This window comes from Mercurialis annua, linkage group LG2 (assembly GCF_937616625.2).
Source record: "Mercurialis annua linkage group LG2, ddMerAnnu1.2, whole genome shotgun sequence".
Classification (NCBI taxonomy): Eukaryota; Viridiplantae; Streptophyta; class Magnoliopsida; order Malpighiales; family Euphorbiaceae; genus Mercurialis; species Mercurialis annua.
This window is the reverse complement of record NC_065571.1, coordinates 15726417-15750180: the sequence shown is the minus strand read 5'-3', so window position 1 is coordinate 15750180 and position 23764 is coordinate 15726417. Positions and strand designations below refer to the sequence as shown.

General features: G+C 30.4%; 1 protein-coding gene and 1 non-coding gene across 2 annotated transcripts; one reads left to right on the top strand and one right to left on the bottom strand.

Moving 5' to 3' along the window:
- Positions 1–3210: 3210 nt before the first annotated feature.
- LOC126667264 (uncharacterized) lies at positions 3211–7650 on the bottom strand. Its single transcript, XM_050360237.2, has 6 exons — positions 7563–7650; positions 6396–6901; positions 6097–6210; positions 4982–5130; positions 4043–4241; positions 3211–3570 (listed from the first exon to the last, which is right to left on the bottom strand). Exons 2-6 carry the CDS (start codon positions 6846–6848, stop codon positions 3400–3402), a joined length of 1086 nt encoding a protein of 361 aa, XP_050216194.1. The 5' UTR covers positions 6849–6901; positions 7563–7650; the 3' UTR covers positions 3211–3399.
- A 15891-nt stretch (positions 7651–23541) lies between these two features.
- On the top strand, positions 23542–23615 carry TRNAI-UAU (transfer RNA isoleucine (anticodon UAU)). Its single transcript has one exon. It is a non-coding gene; the product is annotated as a tRNA-Ile (tRNA).
- Positions 23616–23764: the final 149 nt, after the last annotated feature.

Sequence of the window (23764 nt, the reverse complement as noted above, 5' to 3'; positions counted from 1 at the left end):
ATAGTTATTGTTTGCTTATATCATGAATTTACATACGTATTAAGCATATGATGCTATATTTTGATAATACCATTAATAATTTGCAAACTCACTCAGCATTTTCCCAAATACTAACCCCTCACTTTTGATGTCTTTCAGGTGACTGGAGTCGAATCAGATATACCATTCTCTTTGTGCCAGAAGTCAATTGGCTTGCACAATATAGGAATTCATTAAAGCTGCAGTAGTCCGTAGGTGTTAATATACGATTTGTGAATTGATTTCAAACAGTTTATTTTAAATGTAAACTATGATATAATATTTTACTATCTATAATTGTATTACCTAAAAGAGTTTTCTGAAAACATTTTATATATGATATTATGTTTTTATTTGCGAAAAATTATTAATAGTTTTAGGCTTGCTACGGGTTTCGGAGTACCACTCCCATTCCCTAGCGTCGGTCACGGCTCAATAATTTGGGTCGTGACAATGTATGAGAGGGTGCGGCAAAATTAGGGTCTCTACCTAGAGTTTGCGTATTTAATTTTTAATTGAATTTTCGGTCTGAGCCCTTGCTAAGCTGATTGGTAGTTGTATTTATAATGGTTAGTGTGACCTAGGGTTAGCTTTAAATTGAATTACTGTTATGTCTTTTTAATTAATGACTAATGTTGATTAATAATTAATAATAGAGTAAGGATTAGGAAAAACTACTTTAAAAGGGATGAATCCCGAACTAAAACTGGATGGTAAGAAAAACATGCCTTAAAGTCAATTTTGAACCCGAAAGTGTTTAAAAATTTCCTAGGGCTATATGGGTTTGATTATGGTCAATTTTAATCCGTAAAACTTGTAACACTACTAGAAAACTGCATTTTACCAACGGATTTTTCCGTCGCTAAAGGCTGAAATCCGTCGGTAAATTAAATTTTCCGTTGGTAAACGACTAAAATCCGTCGTTAAATCAAAAAATTTCCGTCGGTAATTCTCTGTTTTCTAGTAGTGTAAATTTGCCTATAAACTTCTAAAATATTGTAATTAGTTCGATTTCTAGACTTAGTCAACGATCTCTTTGGATTTTTATGGGCTACTTACGGCTAATTACGTTTTAATCCTTCAAGTTCATAGTTGTCAATGATTGCGCCAGTGTGAATTCCAGCAAGCAAACCAATAGCTCGTCACCCGGACGAATTTCTTTGGAAATCATCATTGGATGCTTTAGTCCCTTATCACTTTTTACCTGTCCGAAAAAAAGATGTCTACAGTTCCCCTCTGTTCAACTGACTCCTAGCCAGTCCCGCTAAATGATCTTGAAATCATGAATACTTTTCATTACCGCTTCATTATCGAGCGGCGGTAGTGTTCCTTCAGGTACATATGAAGGCACTTGTGTGGTGGATGTTATTGTTCCGTTTGTGTCTAAGGAGGGAAAAGGGATTGGATGGATAGGCCTCTAGTAGCCTTGATAACTAGGATGAGTCCACGAGTAGTATCCTGGATGTCATCCTCCTCCTAGTTGTTGATACGCCATGGACGTTTGGTACTGGGGCGTGTAGTATCCCCATGGTGAAGCTGTTCGTCCCGGAAGATTCCATCCATTAATACCTCTGAGAATTTATGGTGGTGTGATGTCGCATGCTACTCCGCTGATTGCTGGTACCGCCGCGCTCGTTACTGGTGCGATCCCTCTGATTCCTCCATTGATTGAGATAAGTGGAAAGATCGGGCCAGTACTCGTGGGTAATCCTTCGGTTATCACGACCACTCCTGGTGCCAGTGGAAGTGTCTCTTCTCTGTTATTCATTCTGACCACGAAACTAAAATTGAATTTTTATCTCATAAACAAATAATCGTTTCCATAGACGGCGCCAAATAATGATTCTTGAGGTGGCCGGTATGATCTGAACTCCAATCTCACAAGATAAAACAGGTTGGAAGGATTCGAACCAGTGTTGGCTCGAACACCTTTCGATACCTAAGTCAAATTCTTGATGGAGCTTGATTGATAACAGTAGAAAAGTGAATATAACATACCTTATTCTGACCTAGGGTCTTCTTTATATTGTTAGTTATTTTGAGTTATAGTTGAATACTCTTTTTTTGATTCGTCTCAGTGATCGCCTTGGTGAGATCAGATAAGCTTGATATTGATCCATTTGTTATCAGGATTCTATTGATTCGCTTCTATCTATTAATGAATAGGGCTCATTTCAGGATTGTCCCGACATAGTCTATTCACTGAGTGTGGGATATAAATAGTATTGAGTCTAGTTTGTGGGTCAGGTTATGCTGGCTATGTCGTTGTGTCTGGTCCATATCCATCAGGTACTAAAATTTATCTTGTTATAAAAAGGTCATTGAGTTATACCTTTTCTTACAAAGGGGTTCACTCATGTAAAACGACGTCGTTTTTGCTGACGTGGCAAGCCAGAATTACAAGAAGGTACATAATTAAGTATCCTTTTTGTAATAGAAGGTATAATTTAGTGGTCTATTTGTAATTTACGAGAAGTTCAATTTATAACAATATAAACCTTTTCGTAACAGAAGCTATAACTTGGTTGCCTTTTCAAAATAAAGTTTAATAACCCTTTTTTTATTAATAGGTAAGTTCACTGACTCAGAGTTTAATATCCTAACTTTTCATTATTATTAACTTTTTTAAAACTCAAAATATCAATACTTGATGATTCCTTGATTTTCTCAAATGAATGAGATTTTCACATGATCTCTTCCACAGATTCTCCACCTACCCTTTTTGTCACCACAACTACCCATTGAAACTCCTCCACCGTCAAATTCCATTCATCTTCTACACTTTCCATTTGATTCACATTGCTTCTCATTTTTTGCTCTTACTCGCTACCCATTTAATAGGGTCAGCTCTAATAAGATCGTTATGTTTTAGAATAGTTGCAATGAGTTATTTGGATTTAAGATGATTATTATGTGCTTGAAAAATAAATTTAAATTGTGAATTTGATATATTGGTTCAAATTGTAAATTTAACAAATCAAGATATTTAAATTACTTTATTTTTTTTTGTTTTGTCAAAAAAAAAAAAAAATTAATGACATAGTCAAAATTGTAGATATAAAAAATATTTCATCTATTTTTTATAGCGGATAATTAGAAGCTAAAATACACTTCTTTTTTATAGCGGATAATTAGAAGCTAAAATACGAAATTTCTCAAAATCTAAACAATAATTTTTTTTCCATACAATAGTTATTATAAAGACTTCTATTTAAATATAATATTGTACCCAAAAAATATCACTAGAAAAGGACAAGTAATCTCTATGCTCTCTTTATTTGCAGTCACAAAAGATAGAGCATAGAGAATTAATAGAAAAAAAAATGAAAAAATTATTACAAAAATAAATACAGAAAAAAAAAAGTTACTATAAAAGTGATTTTACAACTTCAAACTGAGATCAACATTTTCTCCTACTTCACCAATTTTAAGGCTGGTGGCAGAAAGCTGGTGGCCAATTTGAATAATTGCTGGTGGCAGAAAGCTGAAGTAAGGCTGCAGTTGATCTGGTACATTTGCTTGTGCCTCAACCATCAAATCTTTGACATTTCCCTTTCAAAAATTAAATAAAAACATGTAACTAATATGTTTTTATGATGTTATATAATTAAAGCTAAATCGATTTTAAAATTTTTAAACTTCATTTTTTTTTATTTATCAAGTTCTTCAACTTTTATTTGACTTTCTCAAACTTTTAAATTTTTATTTTTTGATTCATCAGGTTTCTCAATTTCTATTTGACTTTCTCAAGTCCTTAAATTTTTATTTTTTGATTCATTAGATCCTTAAACGAAGATCCATTTAAGGATCCAATGAACTAAAAAATAAACAATTAGAGATTTGAGAAAGACAAATAAAAATTGAAGTACCTGATGAACCAAAAAATGAAAGTTTAAAAACCCGAATAAGTCAAATAGAAGTTAAGGAATCTAATGACCAAAAATGTATAATTTAGAAACCTTAAAATAGATTTAGCTTATAATTAAAATATTTAAATCAATGAAATAGTGTGGTTTAATCTCACTTGATAAGGTAGTGAATTAAAATCAAATGTTTCATTTTGGTAAGCAGAAGGTCTCTTCAACTTAGAATTTGGGGAAGACAAGGTAGTTGTAAGTGGTGGGGCTAGTGTTAGAAAATCTCCATTGGAATCCCAATTTTCTTTTATGCTGTTTTTCTTGGAATTGGGCTCTACCACTGAATCAGAGTATGAGTTGCATTCTCTGAGAAGAAAAGAAAAATACAGTCATAAATAATGAGCAATTAAAATATAGATTTATGAGTTTTCTTTTCCCACAGATTTAACTAATTTGTTATCATTTCAAATGTGTTAGTATTTTTTTAAGACAAAATGAACTAATATATTTAAAACTATGACATAATTGATAGAATATCATGAATACGAATTTGTTGGTATTCATAAAATTGAAGAATTAGTCGGTTTGGTGAATTAATTTATTATATATGTATTGATTATATGCAAACAATAAAGAAAAAGATAAATGATCGGATTGATACAAATTATTTACATGATATATTATTTCAAGATTGGAGAAAAACTCGTAAAATAATTTAAGTAACATATACTTTCCTTTAATAAATTGAAGTGTATTTATTAATTGATAAATGCTAATGCACAAACTTGCACGATAAACATATATTGTGATTTTGAAAAAAAAAAAAAACATATATTGTGAAGAAAGAAGAGAAGAATTATTAGGTAGATTCAGTCCAACACATCATCTATGGACTAAGTTTATATATAACATAATAACACGTCATTAAAATAATGGTAATCTTGTAAATTCATTTATTACTTATTTATACATTTGAATAGTAATATTACAAGATAGCCATTATTTTAATGATGTGTCGTTATGTGATAGACGTAGTCTATGGATGACGTGGTAAACTGAGTCTACTTAAAATTATATCGTAAAAATATAAAATGATAAAGGTAAACCTGAAATAAGGAATGAGATTGAAAGTGGTTGCATGGCCAAATGAAGTTGACTCATCTGATCTGCCAATAGGGTTTACAACAGTAGGGAATTTGCAATGAAATGCAGGATTTTCTACATAAAACGGATATGGCCTTTTCGTGCCAACCATCTGTACTACAATTTAACAAAATTCAACAATAAAAAATAAGTATGTGTAAAATATTTAATTCATCTTGTGATTGAAAAAATGTAAAATTAATTAATAGCACCCACAATGATGAAATGCACAAATGTATCTTCAATATTATAGAATTAAGATAGTTTAGTACTATAATTTTACTTTTTAAGTAAATTATATTCCAACAATATATAAATAAAAGACAAAAGACCTCATGAACAAAAGTAAGATATAATTATTATTTTTAAATAAAATAGTTTATATAAACATAAATATTCAGATACATAATTTTAAAAATATATATGAATTTTTTCATTTATGTATTAAATTATTATAAAAATAGTCACAAAATTATTGAACTAAACATACACAATATTTTTCAGATCTATTTGTCAATTTTATCATATTTTTTAATATGTTAATTCATGTTATCTATTACTTTTGAAAATATTTAATTAATTTTGAATTTGTTATAAAAACAAATAGGTATAATAACCAAAAAATATCCAGTTATTTTAGTTGAAGCTTAAGCTTTTAAAAATGTCAATTCTGGCCTAATTTCGATAAGTACATTTCCACTTTAATAAATTAAGATATATATATATATATTTCCTTTGACAAAAAATTATTTTCATTTCCGATAAAATATAACATTTTTTAATCCAACATATTTACCAAAAGTATGCTACTATTGACGAAATTGAATGATTTTGCTATAAATGAGAATAATAAAAAAAGATTTGGTCTTTAAAAAAATACTTGTTGACAATTGAAATATAATTATTAAAATTTGCCGAAATTTTGCATTTTTAAGAAGGTGAGACGAAAAGAGACGGTACTTTTGAGTAATTAAGCCAAAATAATTTAAACAGTGTTTTTTTCATGTTAAAACTAATGAAATAGTAAATTGATTCTAGGGCAAAAGCAAAACTGACATTACAAGCAAGTTTAATTTACCTTGTCTTCCTCTGGCCAAAGAGGAGTATGATTGCTACAATAATTTTGGTTTGAAGGGAGCTCCATATGCAAATTTAGAGAAGATGTTGATGAACTTGCTGATGACACATTTATCTACAACCATTTTTATAAATCATCATATCCAACAAAATTAAATTAAAAATAAAAATAAATCTATATATATATATATAGATTATATATATATTTTGGTTGCCCATCCAGTTTTCAGGGCTTCGCTCTGACAAATACGGATCCGACCTGCATCACGCACCTGGTAAAAAAAAAACATATAGACATACCATTTGGGTAGGAGGTTGATACTCTGATCTTTGCATCAAATTATGTAGAGGCCACGTAGAATTGGACTCATAAGGCAAATTGAAACTCGATCTAAAAGCCAACCCAGGATCCACCCCATAATTAACCTCTTTTTCAAGATTCCATAACTTAGGCATTATATGATCATGACCAGAAACTGATTGCCAATCCAAATTAGCCAGTGGAACACTAGTGGTTGAGTCAAAAATATGAACACTTTGAGGCTTAAGTATTGAATTTGGTGATGATATTGATGACATATCAGAATTAGAAGAGTGATATTTTGGACCCAAATTAATTACATCTTTTTTTTGTTGTTGCTCTTCCAATCTGATCTTCTCTAATTGTGCCACACCAAGTCCTCTTTGTGGCACTTTCTTTTGCTTTTGCTTCTTTGATGACCTAATAATAATGCCCTCATCTTCTTCAACCATTATTTTTTATCTCCCATCTACTAATTCATGTGATTTTCAAGATTTTAAAACACCTACACAAATTTAAAAATAATCATCAAATTGTGACCTTCATGCTTACTATATGTATACATTTTCTTGGTTAAAATGTTAGGAATCTTGAACATTTAGAGAGAGATACTCAAAATCTTTATCTCCTTGTTTTTTTGGCATTTTTGAAAGATTTGAAGGAATCCAAGAAAAAAAGATTTGGAGAGAGGGAGAAATAATTTGTAAACAAACCAAAAATATTGCTTGAACTTTCAAGAAATGTTATTTGAAATCAAAATCTAACGGAACAATAATTTTTGAAAAGCAAACCAAAAATCTTGGGGGTTAAGATCGGTATATGAGAGGAGGAGAAAAACAAAACCCATGAGCATAGGCAATCTTGTAGGTAAGAGATTGAAGAGAAAGTGTGCACATGTATGTAGAAAGAGAGAGTATCTCATAAGACTTCCGAGTTATCTTCAACAAACTTGTTACTTTGTCTGAGAACACAATAATACCGTTTGATTTAATAAAATACCGAACAGCGTGTCGTTTGGTTTGAAAAAACTAAGAAGAAAAATAAAACGTGTCGTTCAGTTTAAAAATATATCGTTTAGTTTAAAAAATAAAAAAAATCAATCAATATATTTTTCGGTCTAATAAAATAGCCGAACGATATATCATTTCATTGAAAAATACACTCACTTAAATAAAATTTGTGTTTCCGCAACGGATCTTACTATGGGAGCTGCAGGGAGCAAGCTTGCAGGATTTTTCTATTGCTAAAGCATTAAAAAGATTATATTTCTAATTACATATACTATACTTGATTTTTGAAAATAAATAAATTTATTTTAAATAATTGAAATGATTATATTTCTGTTTATGTTTCTTAATTATGAAGTTCAAAATTTGTATCTCATTTATAGCCCAAATCCTCGCTCCACTCTTCCTCATTTGATTCCTATAACAACTCTCATGATTTCTGTCCCACATAAAAGTCAGATTTATTCTCTCTAGATTATGTTAAAAAAAGTATAATTGAGATTTGAAAAAGGAGTAAAGCCCAAGTGTAGCAAGGTGATCTACCCTTAGCTTGTTTGCTTCATTTTAGGTATAGTTTTGCTGGCTTTGCAGCTTTTGGTCCTCAATGTGGGGACTTTAGATTGTCCCTAAACACTTGCATGGTTGTCACTCCAAAAACTCATTACGGCAATGTGTTATTTCGTCGTAGATTTAGTTTATTTGGTTGTAGTTTCACACACAATAATAGTGGATATTAAACACTCTGAATCGGTGAACTTACTTATTATTACAAAAAAGATAGTAAACTTCATTTTGTTATAAAAAAAGTCACTTAACTATACATTTTGTTACAACGAGATGTCACTCGTATAAAACGCACCATTTTAACATTAAAACGCACCGTTTTTACTTATGTGGCAAGCCGGAATTACAAATAGAAACATAACTCAGTGACCTTTTTGTAATTCACGATAAGTTTAGTGACCTTTTTGTATCAAAATTTGACCGAATCCGCCGTAGTAACCTCCCGTTGTAATAAAAAGTATAAATCAGCGACCTTTTTGTAATGATATAAAGTTTAATATTCTTTTTATAATAACAGATAAGTTTTTAGGGTGTTTAATATATTCTGATAATAATCTAAGGTAATATGGTATACCTAATTGTTTGAAGTTGGTCATAAGGTATAGATTTGTACTAAGGATACTTTTTTATTCTATCTTAAAGATTTTTTTTTTGAATATTAAAGAAAATAAAGATTATATGTTTATTATGCTAATTTGTGCTATTAAAGTATATAATTTTTGATTCAACTGTTGATTGTTTGAATCTAGTTGCTAATAAGATATAGTTAGTTCAAGTGATAAACGGTTTGCTATTGCTTAAACAAGGTCTCAGATTCGAGATTTATAAATGCAGAAAATTCCCGATGGCAAACTCACCCACCATGCCAGGTGCGCGATGCGGTTCAGATCCGAATTAATCAGGGTGAAGCCATGAAAACCGAATGGAAAAAAAAGATGTATATTAAATTTTTTCCTTACTTTATATTTAAGAAAAAAAAATTAAGATTAAGTATAAATGTTTGGTAGAGCATCAAAAATTATTTGGTATAATGACTCAACAAATTCAAAGGTACGTCCTTTTATCAAAAACTTGATCACAATAAAATAATAAACTTCTGCTGGTTAGGTCGTTTTAGCATATTCAGTATCTTTTATAGCAATTTTGTGAGTCAAAACGATATTTTATCAATGTATCTGCCACGTTACTGCTAACTTAGCGAAATGATGGTATGTAACACTTCTAATCCAACTAACCACATGACAAACCACATAATAATTCAACCAAAATCAAACTCAATCTTTTAAGTCAAACCACATGATGGAAATCGAATCCCGTCATAACTATAATAGAACCGAGTCGGACAAGATATACCATCCGGGAGAATATCAATTCTCGCTTAAAATACAAAAATCCGATAATATTGATGGCTGAATCTAGGAGATTCGCCATGTCTGAAGATCAAACGAAGAATCAGCTGAATCCTCAGGATAAGCCGGAATCCCAAAAAATCGGAGAAAGCGCGTCGCCTGAGGAGTCGCCTAAAGACCAAACTACGGAATATCTTTCCTATTCAGATACAAACTCCAGTTAGGAAGATAAGCTTATTCAGGAAGATATTCTTGAATAAAATTTTCTCTTGGATAAAGAATCTTTTTCCTATTCAAGCTCAATCTCTACTAAATAGGAATCACTTTCCTTTTCGAAGTCTACTAGGTATTCTCTCAACTACTATATAAAGAGTTTGAGGTATGTCTAAAAACACAATTACATTCATATACTCAAAACGTTGCTCAAGCCTAAACTGACTTAAGCATCAGAAAGTCAATCGGACAACAACCGTCCGGTTAGCTTCTACCCTGTTTTACAGGTTACAAACGGGATCAGAAGGTAGACTCCATCAATTGGCGCCATCTATGGGAAAAAGCTCAAAATCTTCAAACTAGAAGCTGCTTTTTTCTGAACTCCAAAACAAATTTCTCATTGAAGGAATGACTTCTGACAGATCAAACCTCAAAAATAAGAAAATTAGCACGCATCATTACCCACCGGAGAAAAAACAAAAGATGCAAGAACCTAGAATATTGCCGCCAGTGACCTTTGACGGCGATGATTTTGGGAGAATCAATCAGGCTCATAATGACGTTTCTCTGGTTGTAGCTATGGTAATCGAACATTGGAACATGGAAGGATATTAATTGATGAAGGAAGTGTCATTAACTTAATCACGAGGAAAGCTTAAGAAAGTCTCGGAAGAGTCATCGCAGAACCAAAAAAACGCCATCCTAATAACGAGATTTGGCGGATCTCCTAACAGACTTATGGGAACAATCATACTAGATGTGAAATTGGGGAGAGAGAGGAAAGATGAAGAATTACCGACGCGATTCAGCAGCATAAACATTGATCTACCATAGAATGCGATTATGGATACCGTTCCTCCACGTCTCGGACGCAATAACAAGCATAAAAGCCCTCACAATGAAGATACCCACGAAAACGGGAATCATCACAATTCAAGGAAGTCAGGCTTCCGTAAAAAAGTGCTACGACAAGTCGATACAAGATTCATTTGAAACAATGACAATCGAAGAAATCCTGAACCATGATATAGAAGAAAAAGAAAGCGCCCCCAACGGCACGATAAAAAAACTAGAGCTAAATGAGGAGAAAAAGGTGAACCTGTGAATGGACATAGACCTCAAATATAAAGGGGAAATTGTGGCAACGCTGAAAAGGAATTTTGGAACATTTGTCTCAAAAGCCTCATAAATCGTGGGGATAGATTGACATATCATAACAGTCACGACCCGAAATCTCAAGCCGAGACCGGCGCTAGGGAATGGGAGTGGTAGCTCCAAAACCCATAGCAAGCCTAAAACCACTATAAACGTTTTGTGATACAAATCAAATAGCAATCATGCAAGCGTTTTCAGAAAAGCTTTTAAAACGATAAGATGTCAAACATCTATTTCTGAAAACCATCCATAGAAACTAGGGTCTTACAATGCGATGCCACATCAAGCATTGTCTTGTTTCGCACATCAAAAGAAAACGGTTTAAAGCGCAGTAAAACTATTCAAGTTTACAAAACGTTAGAGTATAAAGATACATAAAACTGTTTGACAAATACCACATGTATATATCTCGGACTAGTCTACTGCAGCACTACCGATACACACTTCCCTTGTACATACTTCTAAACAGACTTCTGAAGCAAGGATAGAAGTTTGTCACATAAAAAAAATTATTTACCTGAAAATGTTTAAAACAACAGGGTCAGTCGAAACTGAGTGAGTTCATAGTTTACTAATGAGCATTCAATAAAACAAAACAATGCTATAAATCATTCATTCATATGCATCCAAATATAACTTCCGATTGAACCCTATTTCTCGATTCCTTGAAATCTTCCTCACAATCAAAATTAATATGTTTAATCTTGATGGTAGGTTACGGGATAATTCCATCGTGTCAACCATACTATCTTGTCGGGCATCAGGATAGTTCAACCATTATGCTTCATACCATCTTTAATCCAACTATACAACGAAGTCTCGGGATAGTTCAACCATGGCGACTCACTAGATACAGGCCGCGGGATAATTCAACCAAGGTGACCTCATATCAAATTCACACACACCACAATATATATATATATATATATATGTATATCACTCGATTATACTAGTGATCACATAGTCCTATTGCCGCCCAATAGAAAAGCATGTTTCATCGGATCTATACTGGTTTCAAGATAATTATGTTGCACTCCATACAAAGCATTTTGATAATAAATCATGCTATGCGAGTCATGTAACACATTTGTATTTAGAAAGCAATGCATTTTAAATACATCAAAAGTAAATATTTATAAACTCACTGCTTGTTATTCCAAAAACTTTGGTCGCACGACACCCGTCAAGCTCCTTGTCCGGTAGCTGGTTGCCTCGCCAAATCTAGGAGACAAACAAACATAACTCGTGTAAGAATCTAACTCTATAGACATTCTAGCCTTGAGATATAAATATAAACATTACTCGTCGATTTCTAATCGCGTTTAATCTCACTTCATTTCTTCGTTATTTATCCTTCTTCGATACTAACGCTATACGACTTTAAGTTTGCGACTTAAACCTAAACCCTAAACGTCTCATCCCGTATATCAAAACCCTAATCTCATTGTTTATGTTCTAAGTCCAAATTGCATATTTCCAAAGTTCGTAGGTTCATATCGATTTAGGAAACGTCTAATCAAGTTCTGATCATCAAGAGGGGTCGAAAACGACCAAGGGAGTCCGAGTTTGGCGCGATGTGAGGACGGGGCAACATCCCTTGCTGCTCCTAAAACTCCTCACGGACCTATCCTGACGTGCTTAACATACTTCCGAACGTATCCGGCACCAAAATGACATCTAAATCCATACAAAAACGTAATAAAAACGCTAAAAATGAATCAAATACATAATCGTGATACGGTTTCGCCGTAACCTAATGTTTAATCTAAAAACTCATCAAAATAACCCAAACGAATCTTAAAACATCTAGCTTACCTTGATAGCCCTTCGTTCTAGGATCGTTTAGCAACAAAAACCGTCGCATTTGGTCGAGAAACGAAAACGTTATGATACACCGATGGTTTAACGTTAAAAGGTTAAGATTTTAAGTTCTGATGATGAACTAATATATATATATATATATATATATATATATATATATATATATATATATGGCTAAAGTGCACTTTGACTCAAGCAGCTCAATCTCGTACTTTGTTTACCTCGTTTGTATCTCCGTGTAGGTACCACTACTTATCCTTCTCATTGCCGCTTGCTTGCTTTTGTAGGTTTCGTAACCTTAGTAACAGTTTCTGGCTATTCCGCTGGTGGTGTGGGTATTTTCTCTGTTTCATCATTCATTCTTGCTTCCATCGATAAAATTTATATGAGAGTCGTTCTCACAGACGGCGCTAAATAATAGGTTAGATAATGTTTGAGAATCGGCAGTGCCTGTATGTCGTAGGTCCCAGCGTAGGGATGTGGATCTTGGGCTCGGCCCTCGAGTCCACTCTTATGCTAAAGTCGGTAAAAGTGTACACCAAAGTATATGGACAAGCATTGGATTTATACGTACCCGGAGTGGCCTTTGGGCCTTGTATTTATAAGTCAGCGTGTTTATGACCTTCTTCCTAACGATATGAGATTTTATGGAGTTCCATTAAGTAAAATTATAATAATTTATAAATAAATATTATTAATGTCACTTATTTTAAAAAATTAATAAATTAATAAATTAAAATATTATATTTATTTTTATTAAAATTTAATTAATTTAATATAAATTATAATTAAAAAAATTGAAATGATAATATTACGAATCACGTGGATAACACATAACAAAAAACTAATTATATTAAAAGCAAAAGGCTCACTTTAGTTCTGAGGCCGAACCGAAAAAATTAAAAAGACCTTAAGGTTGAAGTGTGCTCACTTTAACCCCTGACGTTGTCCAAAATGGTTCACTTCACACCAAAAATTTAACTCCCGTCAGTTTTTCTGTCAAGTATGTATGGACAAAGTTTAAAAACATTCTTAATATTTAAAATACTTACCAATTTTATATTTATAAATTTTTTTAGCCATTTTCACCCTCTTCCTCATTTAAATATCAATAATTAAAAAATATTTAAAGTTAAAATATTTATTAAAATAATTAAAACACAGTTAAATACTTCAAACTCTAATTAAACGTTTCAAATCCAATTAAATAAATCGAAGTTTAATTAAACCAATTTAAAATTAATTAAATTTAAACTTACTTAAATTTAAACCTAATTAAATTAAAAAATTAAAAATTAAAACAATAATAAAAAAATTCACCAGAGAAGACAAATGGGACGAACCCGTTCGTCTTCTCCGGACTGTTCTTCCATGGGTAGAACAGCGGATCTGTTCTTCCCAGAATATAGGAAGAACATATCTGTTTTTTAATGGGGAAGAACAGTCCGACTGTTGCTGTTCTTCCATGGGCCCATGGAAGAACAGCAACAGATTGATGTTGTTCTTCCATGGGGAAGAATAGATCCGTTGTTCTTCCCCGTAGAAGAACAGCCCGGACTAGATGAACGAGTTCCTCCCGTTCGTCTTCTCCGGTGAATTTTTTTATTATTGTTTTAACGTTTTTTAATCTCTAGTTGGAATATATTTTTAAAGCGTTTAAAATTTTTCGGTCCGACTTTGAGAGATAAAGTGATGCTTTTGCCTATAAAAGCTCAATGTGAATGCAGTCGACCCTCTACTAATTAATATATATGGTGGATTAAAATTTTATTAATTATTAGAATTATTAATTTATTAAATATTTTATAAAATATAATATTAAAATTAGTTCTTTAAAATTTGATTAATTATTAAAATTATTAATTTATTTAGTATTAATTATTAGAGGATCATGGGAAAAAAAATATAGCAAACTACCCATCATCTTTATAACTGGACCCACATCAACCAAAAGAAACCATCTCCAACTTACTGATGAGAAAACAAAAGTTGTGTCTTCAATAAACCAGCCACCACCAACAGGCCACAACCACTACCAGCTAGGGTGGAGCCACCATGACACGATTCTCTCTTGTCAAGATTTTCTTAGATACACAAAATATAAGGCTACCCATATTAGCATCTACCAATAAGATTCGCTTACATAAATTTAATAATTACGTTTTCAATATTCCTTTGTCAAGCACTTTTAGGCTCTTACGGATCCTAAAGATTCTAATATGTACATTTAATGTTGTAGATTTTAGAGGAATTTACACCATTTACTAAAAAAATGAAAATAATTATAAAATTATATGTTCATTTTTTTCATTTATAAAAATATTAATAATAATTACAAAAGTACAAAACAATAAAAACTAATATCAAACATACGATGTATACTGTGGGTATAATGTCAGTATACTAATAAACTAATATTATATCAACATTATATAAAGATTATACCAAAATTATACCAACATTATATATATTGAGATTTTATTAATATTAAATAAAAATTTACCAAAATTATATCAAATCGTATACTAAAAATTAAATTTACAATATACCAAAATTATACCAACAGTATACCAAGAGTGTACACATCAAAATATACTGAAATTTTATTATTACATCAACATTACACCACATCGCATACTAAATATTAACCTAACAATATACTAAAATTATACCAATAATATACAAATTCTTTAGTTTATTACCAACTATAGTGAAAAATACATATAAAATAAATATACATTTTATCAACTAGAAAATATATATAAAAATTTATAATCGATATACCAAGAATATACTGAAATTATACCAATAATAAACCAAATATTATTTTTAAATTATCTGATTTATAGTTTTTATATTCTAAAATTATACCATAATTATACCGACATTATACAAATCGTACTTTTGTAATTAATTTTCATTTTTTGGTACTTTTGTAATTAATTTTAAATCAGTCGTATTTTTGTAAATAAAAAAAGTTTACAGGTACTTTTGTAAATATTTTTAAAATTTTAGTTACTTTTGTCATCGTCCCTAGATTTTATTGTGGACATTCAAAACCCACTCTAAATTTAATATTTTATTTTATTAAAATAGATTAAAAAATTTCTCTATAAAGACAAATTCTATTTCTGACTCTAAATAATTTATTTTTTCAACCATAAATTTTATTTCTAACTTTAAATTAATATTTTAAAACTATATTATTTTATTATTTTAATAATTTAACTCAAATTAAAACTTTTTTTACATATTTATCCTAAAGATAGAAATATATAACTTTTAACAATAGTGAAATATATATTATTATTATAAGTAGCAGTAGTAGTAGCAGCAACAGCAGTAGTAGCAGTAGTAGCAAAGTGGCGGAACAAACGGGAGGGTCAAGAGGGTCGGCCGACCCTCCTCCTCGCCGGAGAAAAATGATGGACCGGTGCTAATCCACCGGATCTTGTCTTCGTTTCGAGTTTCGAACCTTCTCTCTCACTCTCAGTCCTCTATCCGCAACAACATGGAAGGCGCAGCAGCATGGAGGAGATCTGTTGTAGGTCACATCTTCGGTCTGGCCATCTTTCACGAGTTGCAGCACTGCAACTCGTGAAATTATTTGATGAATTTAAAGGGCCGAACCACATGTCGTTCGGCCCTTTTTTATTTTATCTGCTTTTAAACCGAACGACAAGTCGTTCGGCTTAAAGCCAAACTACTTATCGTTTCAAATGTTACTTGAAACAGAATAGCCTAATTTCTGTTTCAAACGGAAAAAAAAACTAAATTAGGTTTATTTTTTTCCCTTTTTTTTATTTTATAAAATTCAAACCCTAAAATTGAAATCCCATTCACTCAATTAATCACTTCATACTAATTCTTAAACTCATCATTATATTTGCTCAATAATCAAAAGTATGATAATTTTTTTCTATTTTGGCTTATTTTTTTCATTTATATAATAATTAATTTATTTTATTTTATCACTTAACCATGATGTTAAATTATATTTTTAGGTCATATATAATATATATTGAATTAGAATGTTTACTATTACTGATGTTTTATCACCTAAAAATGATCTTAGTGTTTATTAATTTTTTGTATTATTTATTATTATCAACTTAATATTTAGCACTTTAATTTAAAAAAATTATTTATTATACTATTATATTTTTATGTGAAATCTCGACCCCCCTAGAAAAATTTTCTGATTCCGCCACTGGTAGCAATAGTAGTAGTAGTATTTTTGTTTATTTTATTTCTATTATTATTGTTGTTGTTGTTGTTATATTTAGTAATATTATTATTATTGTTGTTGTTTTTATAATTGTTTGTATTATTTATTAAAATATTTTTTTGTTGATTTTATATATTATTAATTTATTATATATGTGATTTTTTATTATTTAATTTGATTAGAAGTTGTTAAAATATAATAATAAAAATATAAAATTATAATACTTAAATATACTATTTTATCGTAAGACATAATTGTATCAATTAAAACTAATGGGTTTAACAAGTAATTTATAATATTGAAAAAATACAAACTAATTTTATAGAGTAATGAATAGTGAAACTCTATATGTAAAGTTTATTATTTAAAACTTTAAAAAATGGATCTGTAGACTTAAGTTGGAGTTGGTTAAAAAGAATAGCTCCCTCTTCTCTCTAAAAACTTCTTCTTCATCTTCATACCTTGAAGGGTGGGAGAAGGTGATCTCCGATCCCAATCGGAAATCACCTCCTCTCCGCCTATGAATAACAATACATATTTTAATTTCAATATTAATAAAACCTCTTCGATATGAAGACTATCAATCCAGTAAGGATTTTTATCTTTTATGTAAGAATTTCTATATATTTTGTAGGATTTTGTGGCTTATTTCTTATATCGTTCAAGATTTTTTAGCGATTGTTCGGGCTTCAAGGTACTCTCTTGTAGATCTAACTTTTGAAGGACTATCAATCTATCTTCTTGGAATTTCATTGACGGAGATGATCGGAAAACCCAACCTCTAAAGGATCAAGCGGGTCGGGTGTGGCCGGTTTATCGGAGTAAAAGGTAGATCCAAGTCCCGCTCCAACGGAAGTCTAATTTTTGTTCGGTAAACTTATGCGGAATCTATGGCTAAATTTGCCGCTTCTTCGATTTACTTAGCTTGTATCATAGGTTTGTTAGTGTTTTCTAGATTTACAAATTGAAAGTTCATATTTTAAACATTGTGATATGACTTTACTTATGTAACAATCTTGATCAATGAATTATATCTATGGGCCTAAAAATCCTTTGAAAAAAAAAGTTGGAGTTGGGTAACTCTAAATGGTGAGACCCAACACTTTTTTAGAGTTGAGTTGGAGATACCCTGAGAAGTGAACATGAACTGGCTAACCGGTCCAATCGCTATAGGTTGATGTTTAATGATGAGGCAACAAATTACACGAATTTGACTTTCCTTTGTATTTAAGAGTGTGATGCATTTCAATATCACAACTCTTACTTTGTTTTATGATGGTAATTGGTGAATACTAAATCCTATCTTAAGTATTATGGAGTCGAGTCGCAGGAGATCCTGTTGGGTTTTATTGGTTCATAACGCAGCGGAATTTCAAAAATTTATCTAAAAACCCAAACCAAGATCCATGTAATTCGAATTAAACAGAACAATTACTTACTTGTATGTCGAATTCAACAGCAATGTAGGAAGGAAGGAGGTGGTTCACTTTGGTGATACCTGGCCTCGGATCAGAAACGCCTCCAAAAGAACGCGTCCTCTACGAGTATCCACACGAACAGACCTTAGCCAAAACTAGTGCTTGTGTGCTAGCACTATTGCTTCACAAGCAATTTCGAATTTTAGTGATTTTGTGAATAATGAATTTCGTGATTCTCAAACCAACTGCTTAATGAGTATTTATAGTGATAAATAACACTAGGGTTTGAGACAAATTCGAATTTCAATCTCATTGCAATTCTACAAGTTTATGTTTATCAAAAACTTCTTTTTTGATAATTATCCATATATATTAATTACTATATTTATTATCTTCCAAAAAATAATAAATTAAGGAAAACACTTATCCTTAAATTTCGAATTAATATATATATTTGTTAATATATATATATATATATTACGAATTATATATATATATATAATTAATCACTTAATCACATTGGGCTTGTACAACCCATAACTGTTTTGGGCCTGTTCTTAGTGTGCGACCCTGTAGGTTCATATAACGTTGGCAGTAGGCTCGAAATCCCTATTTCAGCCCACAAGTCATAAGTGGCCTCTAGCAAGACATTATGACTACCCAAGTTATATGAATATCGATAATCCGATTTAACCATTTACAATAATATTTTAATCCCTTTGTCTCTCGATATCCAGATTGAATATAAGGCATAGTTATGTCATCCTTATAACATTCAATCATTAGTTTCTTGACTCTAAGTAGACTGAAAATGATAACTTCTTATCAATTAGCATGGCCATGCATTTACTTCAGTCTATCTTCTTCAAGGGGCCCATAGATATCTTACTCAAATAAATGAGGGACAAATTCCTTCTCAGTCACTCACATTTCTCACATAGTTACTTTCATATCCAATGACAATCTATTCCATTATCCTGTTAAAGATAATGTAAGACTGTATCAAAATATGAAATAGCTATGTAGAAATCCATGATGATTTCAAGGTCAAAGGATTATACTAATAGAACTGTAATGAGAATTACTTATGACAGTGATCTATGTAGTATTCTCACAGTGGGTCATCCAGTGCCTTATTTCTCAAATAGCACCTATGATTTGACTTAATATCTCATATACATGATTAGTAAAACATAATCATCAGTCAACATCATACTAGTCTCAATGTTCTATTAAGACTAGGGATAGATGGTATATAATTCTTTTATTAAACCTAAGGGTTCTACTATCAAGTCACATACTCGATGACCTTAGAAAGAATTAACCATTCAAGTATTTTAATCATTAATATAAAATGATAAAAACTGCCAATCAATAAATAATAAAATGATAAAGTCAAAACATGGTCAAACATGATTGACCTAGTGCATATCACTAACAGATCCATCATCAGACGATATCGGAATCCTGCCCAAAAGGTTAAACCAGACGAAACCAGCAGCCGAATCCATGAGATTCTCCTCGACTGGAATAATACTACAATCCTCGAAGACAAGATCGAATCTCCTGAGGACTCGGACAAAGCGCGTCGATGCTGGGATTCGGCCAAATGACCAGATCTACGAAGATCCAGGAAGATCTTTCCTGTTCGGATACAAACTCCAACTTAGAAAGATAAGTTCCAACTTAGCAAGACAAGACTATTTAGGAAGATATTCATGAATAGGACTCTCGTCTGAATAGGGAATCACACTCCTAATCAGGGTCAAACCCTACTAAATAGGATTCACTTTCCTATTCCAAGTGTACAAGGTATACATTCAGCTATTGTATAAAGAGGTTAAGCTATGCCTAAACACACAATCATATTCATATACTCAAAACGCTGCTCAAACCTCGGTACCGACTTTAGCATCGGAGAGTAAATTGGACAACTACCGTCTGTTTAGCTTCTATCTTATTTTGCAGGTTAATCCACCGGATCAGAAGGCAGACTCCATCAACAATGATGTTTTTAAGAGTCTAGATTTTTTCCACTAGAGATTGACGTCATTTATCTGGTAATCCAGCTACATAGCTCCTTTTTTGCCTCCATATCTTGTGGACGTGCTAATCTATCTATCATTTATCAAAAAGAAAAAGACAAATTAACGGGACATTTATTTTTTTGGAAGATTGCAAAAAATACTCTTTTTCTAAAAATATTTGAAAATAAACTCCGTTTTGTGAAAAATTAATTTTTTACCTTTTTTTCATAAAATTTATTTTTTTAAGTGAAAATTTATTTTTTTACTGTAAAAATTTGTAAAAGTACTCCTTTTTTTTAAAATTGTATTATAAACGGTTTTAAAAATGTTAATTTAGCAATTTTTTGAAACCTTTTGAAACTGTAAAAGAGACAGGTTTTTAAAATGGTTTCAAATTATTTTTTAAGAAACCGTTATAAACTGTTTAAACCCCAATTAGAAACTGCTTTTGAAACGGTTTATAAAACAATTTCAAATTATTTTTTAAACTGTTTGAAAGTCTATTAGAAACTGTATTTGAAACGTTTTGTAAAACAATTTTAAATTGTGTTTTTGTAAACTATTTGCAACTGTTTGAAACTGCGGAGTAAAAAAATAAACTGCGGAGTATAAAATAAATATTTAATTTTTTTAGGTAAGTTTTTTTGAGGTAGTTTGACAAATATTTTTAGTCTTTTTAGGTATTTTTGCAAACTTCCCTTATTTTTTTTCATTAAATAAGTATAATAAAATAAGTTCATGGTTTGGTTTTCACGAAAAATTCAAAGCTAAAAGTAATGGAAGTTTAAATTAATTTTAATTATAACTTTACCGATAGTAACCTAATCATGTGTTATTAAAATTCACTATAATTAAAAAAAATATTAATGTAACATTAGTCTTACCTAGAATTAAATAGAGTAAAAGCTTCATTTTAGATACTTTTAATTTTTTAATGGATTATATAAAATTAAATTTACTTTTCAATTAAATTTTACCTAATAATTTTTTGTTAGCATGATTAAAAAAATAATTTATATTATTCATAATCTGTATTTTAATATTTTACTAATTTACATGAAATAAATTTAATACATGGCTTTAGTATAACAAAAAAAAAATTATATTTTACTGATTTTCCATAATGGCACTGGCATATGACTAGTATAAATAATAATTGACTACCTATAAATTAAAGGCTTAATCACCAAAAAATACCAAACCTACACGTTTTGTGTCAATTATAGCCAAACCTTTAAAAATCACCAGATTTAGCCAAAACTTATATGTTCTGTTTCTTTTTTAGCCATTTTTGAATCGAACCGGTTTTTCTGACACCGTGTCGTCCACGTCACCGCCAACTAAGCAATTGGCTGGCATGTCAACTGAAATATTTAAATAAGGTTTGGCTATAACTGACACAAAATGCATAGGTTTGGTATTTTTTAGTGAATAAAATTAATTTTAAAATTAAATAATTAAATGATTAATTATGTTATAATAGAACTCATATATATTTAAAAAAAATAAATTTTTTATTTAAGCTAATTAAAAATTAATTTGTTTTTTACTAAATTTAAATAATTCTAATAATTGTTTTTACATATTTGAGGGATATATAATTAATTTAAATTCTAATAAAAACAAAAAATGTCATATTCATCTTAAAATTCATTTTTTTTAAATTCCAGTGGTTGGTTCTTTAACACCGTCGCCGTTTGAGACCCAATTGTTCGTCTTCCGACGAACAATCTGAGAGTAATATACACAACAAACATACGACAGTGTTCATAATTCAACTATACACACATAAACATAAAAATAATCACTGAATAGACTGTTTATTTATAGGACGAGTTTAATTATTTTTTCATTTTTTTTTAAAAAAAAAGTGAAGCTCATTGTGGTGTAATAAATATATATCATAATGTTTATAAGCATAAACGCATATGTCATTTTACTCGACATAGCCAAAAAATTACCTTAATTTACACATAACTAATTTATTTATTACCTAAACCAGTCATAACAAGATCTCAACAATATTAAAAATAATAAACCAAGTTCAAAATCATCATGAACATTAAATCATTTCACCCAAATTTAATCAATATAAATTCCTAAGTAATACATTAATTCATTTTTTTAATTACATATTCATTAAAATATATTATAATATAAATTTATTAGATTTAATTAGGTTTAATAAGAAATTAAAATTAATTTTAATTAGTATTAAATAGGAAATATTAATTAATTTTAAATATATATAAAATTTATAAATGATATAATTAATCTACTAATTATTAAATTTAAAAATTGGCATGAATTTAAAATTTGGTTTATTCACCGAAAAAATACCAAACCTATATTTTTTGTGTCAGTTATAGCCAAACCTTATTTAAATATTTCAGCTGTCATGCCAGCCAATTGCTTAGTTGGCGGTGACGTGGACGACACGGTGTCAGAAAAACCGGTTCGATTCAAAAATGGCTAAAAAAGAAACAGAACATATAAGTTTTGGCTAAATCTGGTGATTTTTAAAGGTTTGGCTATAATTGACACAAAACGTATAGGTTTGGTATTTTTTGGTGATTAAGCCTAAATTAAACGAATAAAATCCGAATAGAGTCTATCAACATGGAATGAAGGATGTATATAATAGATTAAATAGCCAATACATAAAATTATATTAACAATTTTTAGTAAAACATAAAAATAAAATTTCAAATTTTCGTTCAAACAAAATAAAATATATTTCGTACAGTTCAAATTTAATTTTCTTTAGTGCAGTCAAGATGTAGATAATTAATATCGAATTAGATGAATTATGTATACATGGCACCTAAAATCTAGTTATTATAGAAAAAAGGCTTAATATTTTAAAAATCCTGACCTTTCGTCCCCTCTTCAATTCTATCCCGACGTTACAAATTTGTCAATTTTACCCTATTTTGCATTTTTTTCATTTTAATTGTACCCTAAAGCATAAAATTGATCTTTTTTAATTTGGCAAAAATTCGCTATATTAACCTTTTTTGCATTATATTAAATTTTTAAATTAAATTGACCATTTTTTAAAAAAATTATTGAACTTTTGTTAAATAAATAAAGGTCAATTTTATGCTTCATGGTACAATTGAAATGAAAAAAATGCAAATTGGGGTAAAATTGATAATTTTTCAACGTCAGGGTAGGATTGAAAAGAAGACGAAAGGTCGAAGTTTTTTAATGCATTAAGCCTAAAAAAAATTATGATTCTTCAGAAATTTAAAATTTACTCTACTGGAAAGTCCCTGTTTTTAAATTCTCAACTCACATAGTGCAAATGTTTATTTACTACAATGCATGTAAGTATGAGCGGTACATAGAGAGAAACAAAACAGTCCCGTAGCTCAGTTGGTTAGAGCGTTGGTCTTATGAGCCGAAGGTCGCGGGTTCGAGCCCCGCCGGGACTATTTTCAAATTATTTTTTCACCTTTTTGTTTTTTTTACTCTAAAAGCATGATAGAAACAGATTAACCATCAGATCCACCCATACTAGAAATTTCTGGTAGTTTTTTTTGATGAATTTTAATAAGATGAAACTACAGCTTCAGTTTAGTTG

Coding starts and splice junctions, on each gene's coding strand:
- LOC126667264 (XM_050360237.2), bottom strand. CDS start 6,848: ATGGTTGAAGAAGATGAGGGCATTATTATTAGGTCATCAAAGAAGCAA. Junction 6,211..6,395: donor ATCAACCTCCTACCCAAATG/GTATGTCTATAT, acceptor AAATGGTTGTAG/ATAAATGTGTCATCAGCAAG. Junction 3,571..4,042: donor TTAATTCACTACCTTATCAA/GTGAGATTAAAC, acceptor AATTTTTGAAAG/GGAAATGTCAAAGATTTGAT.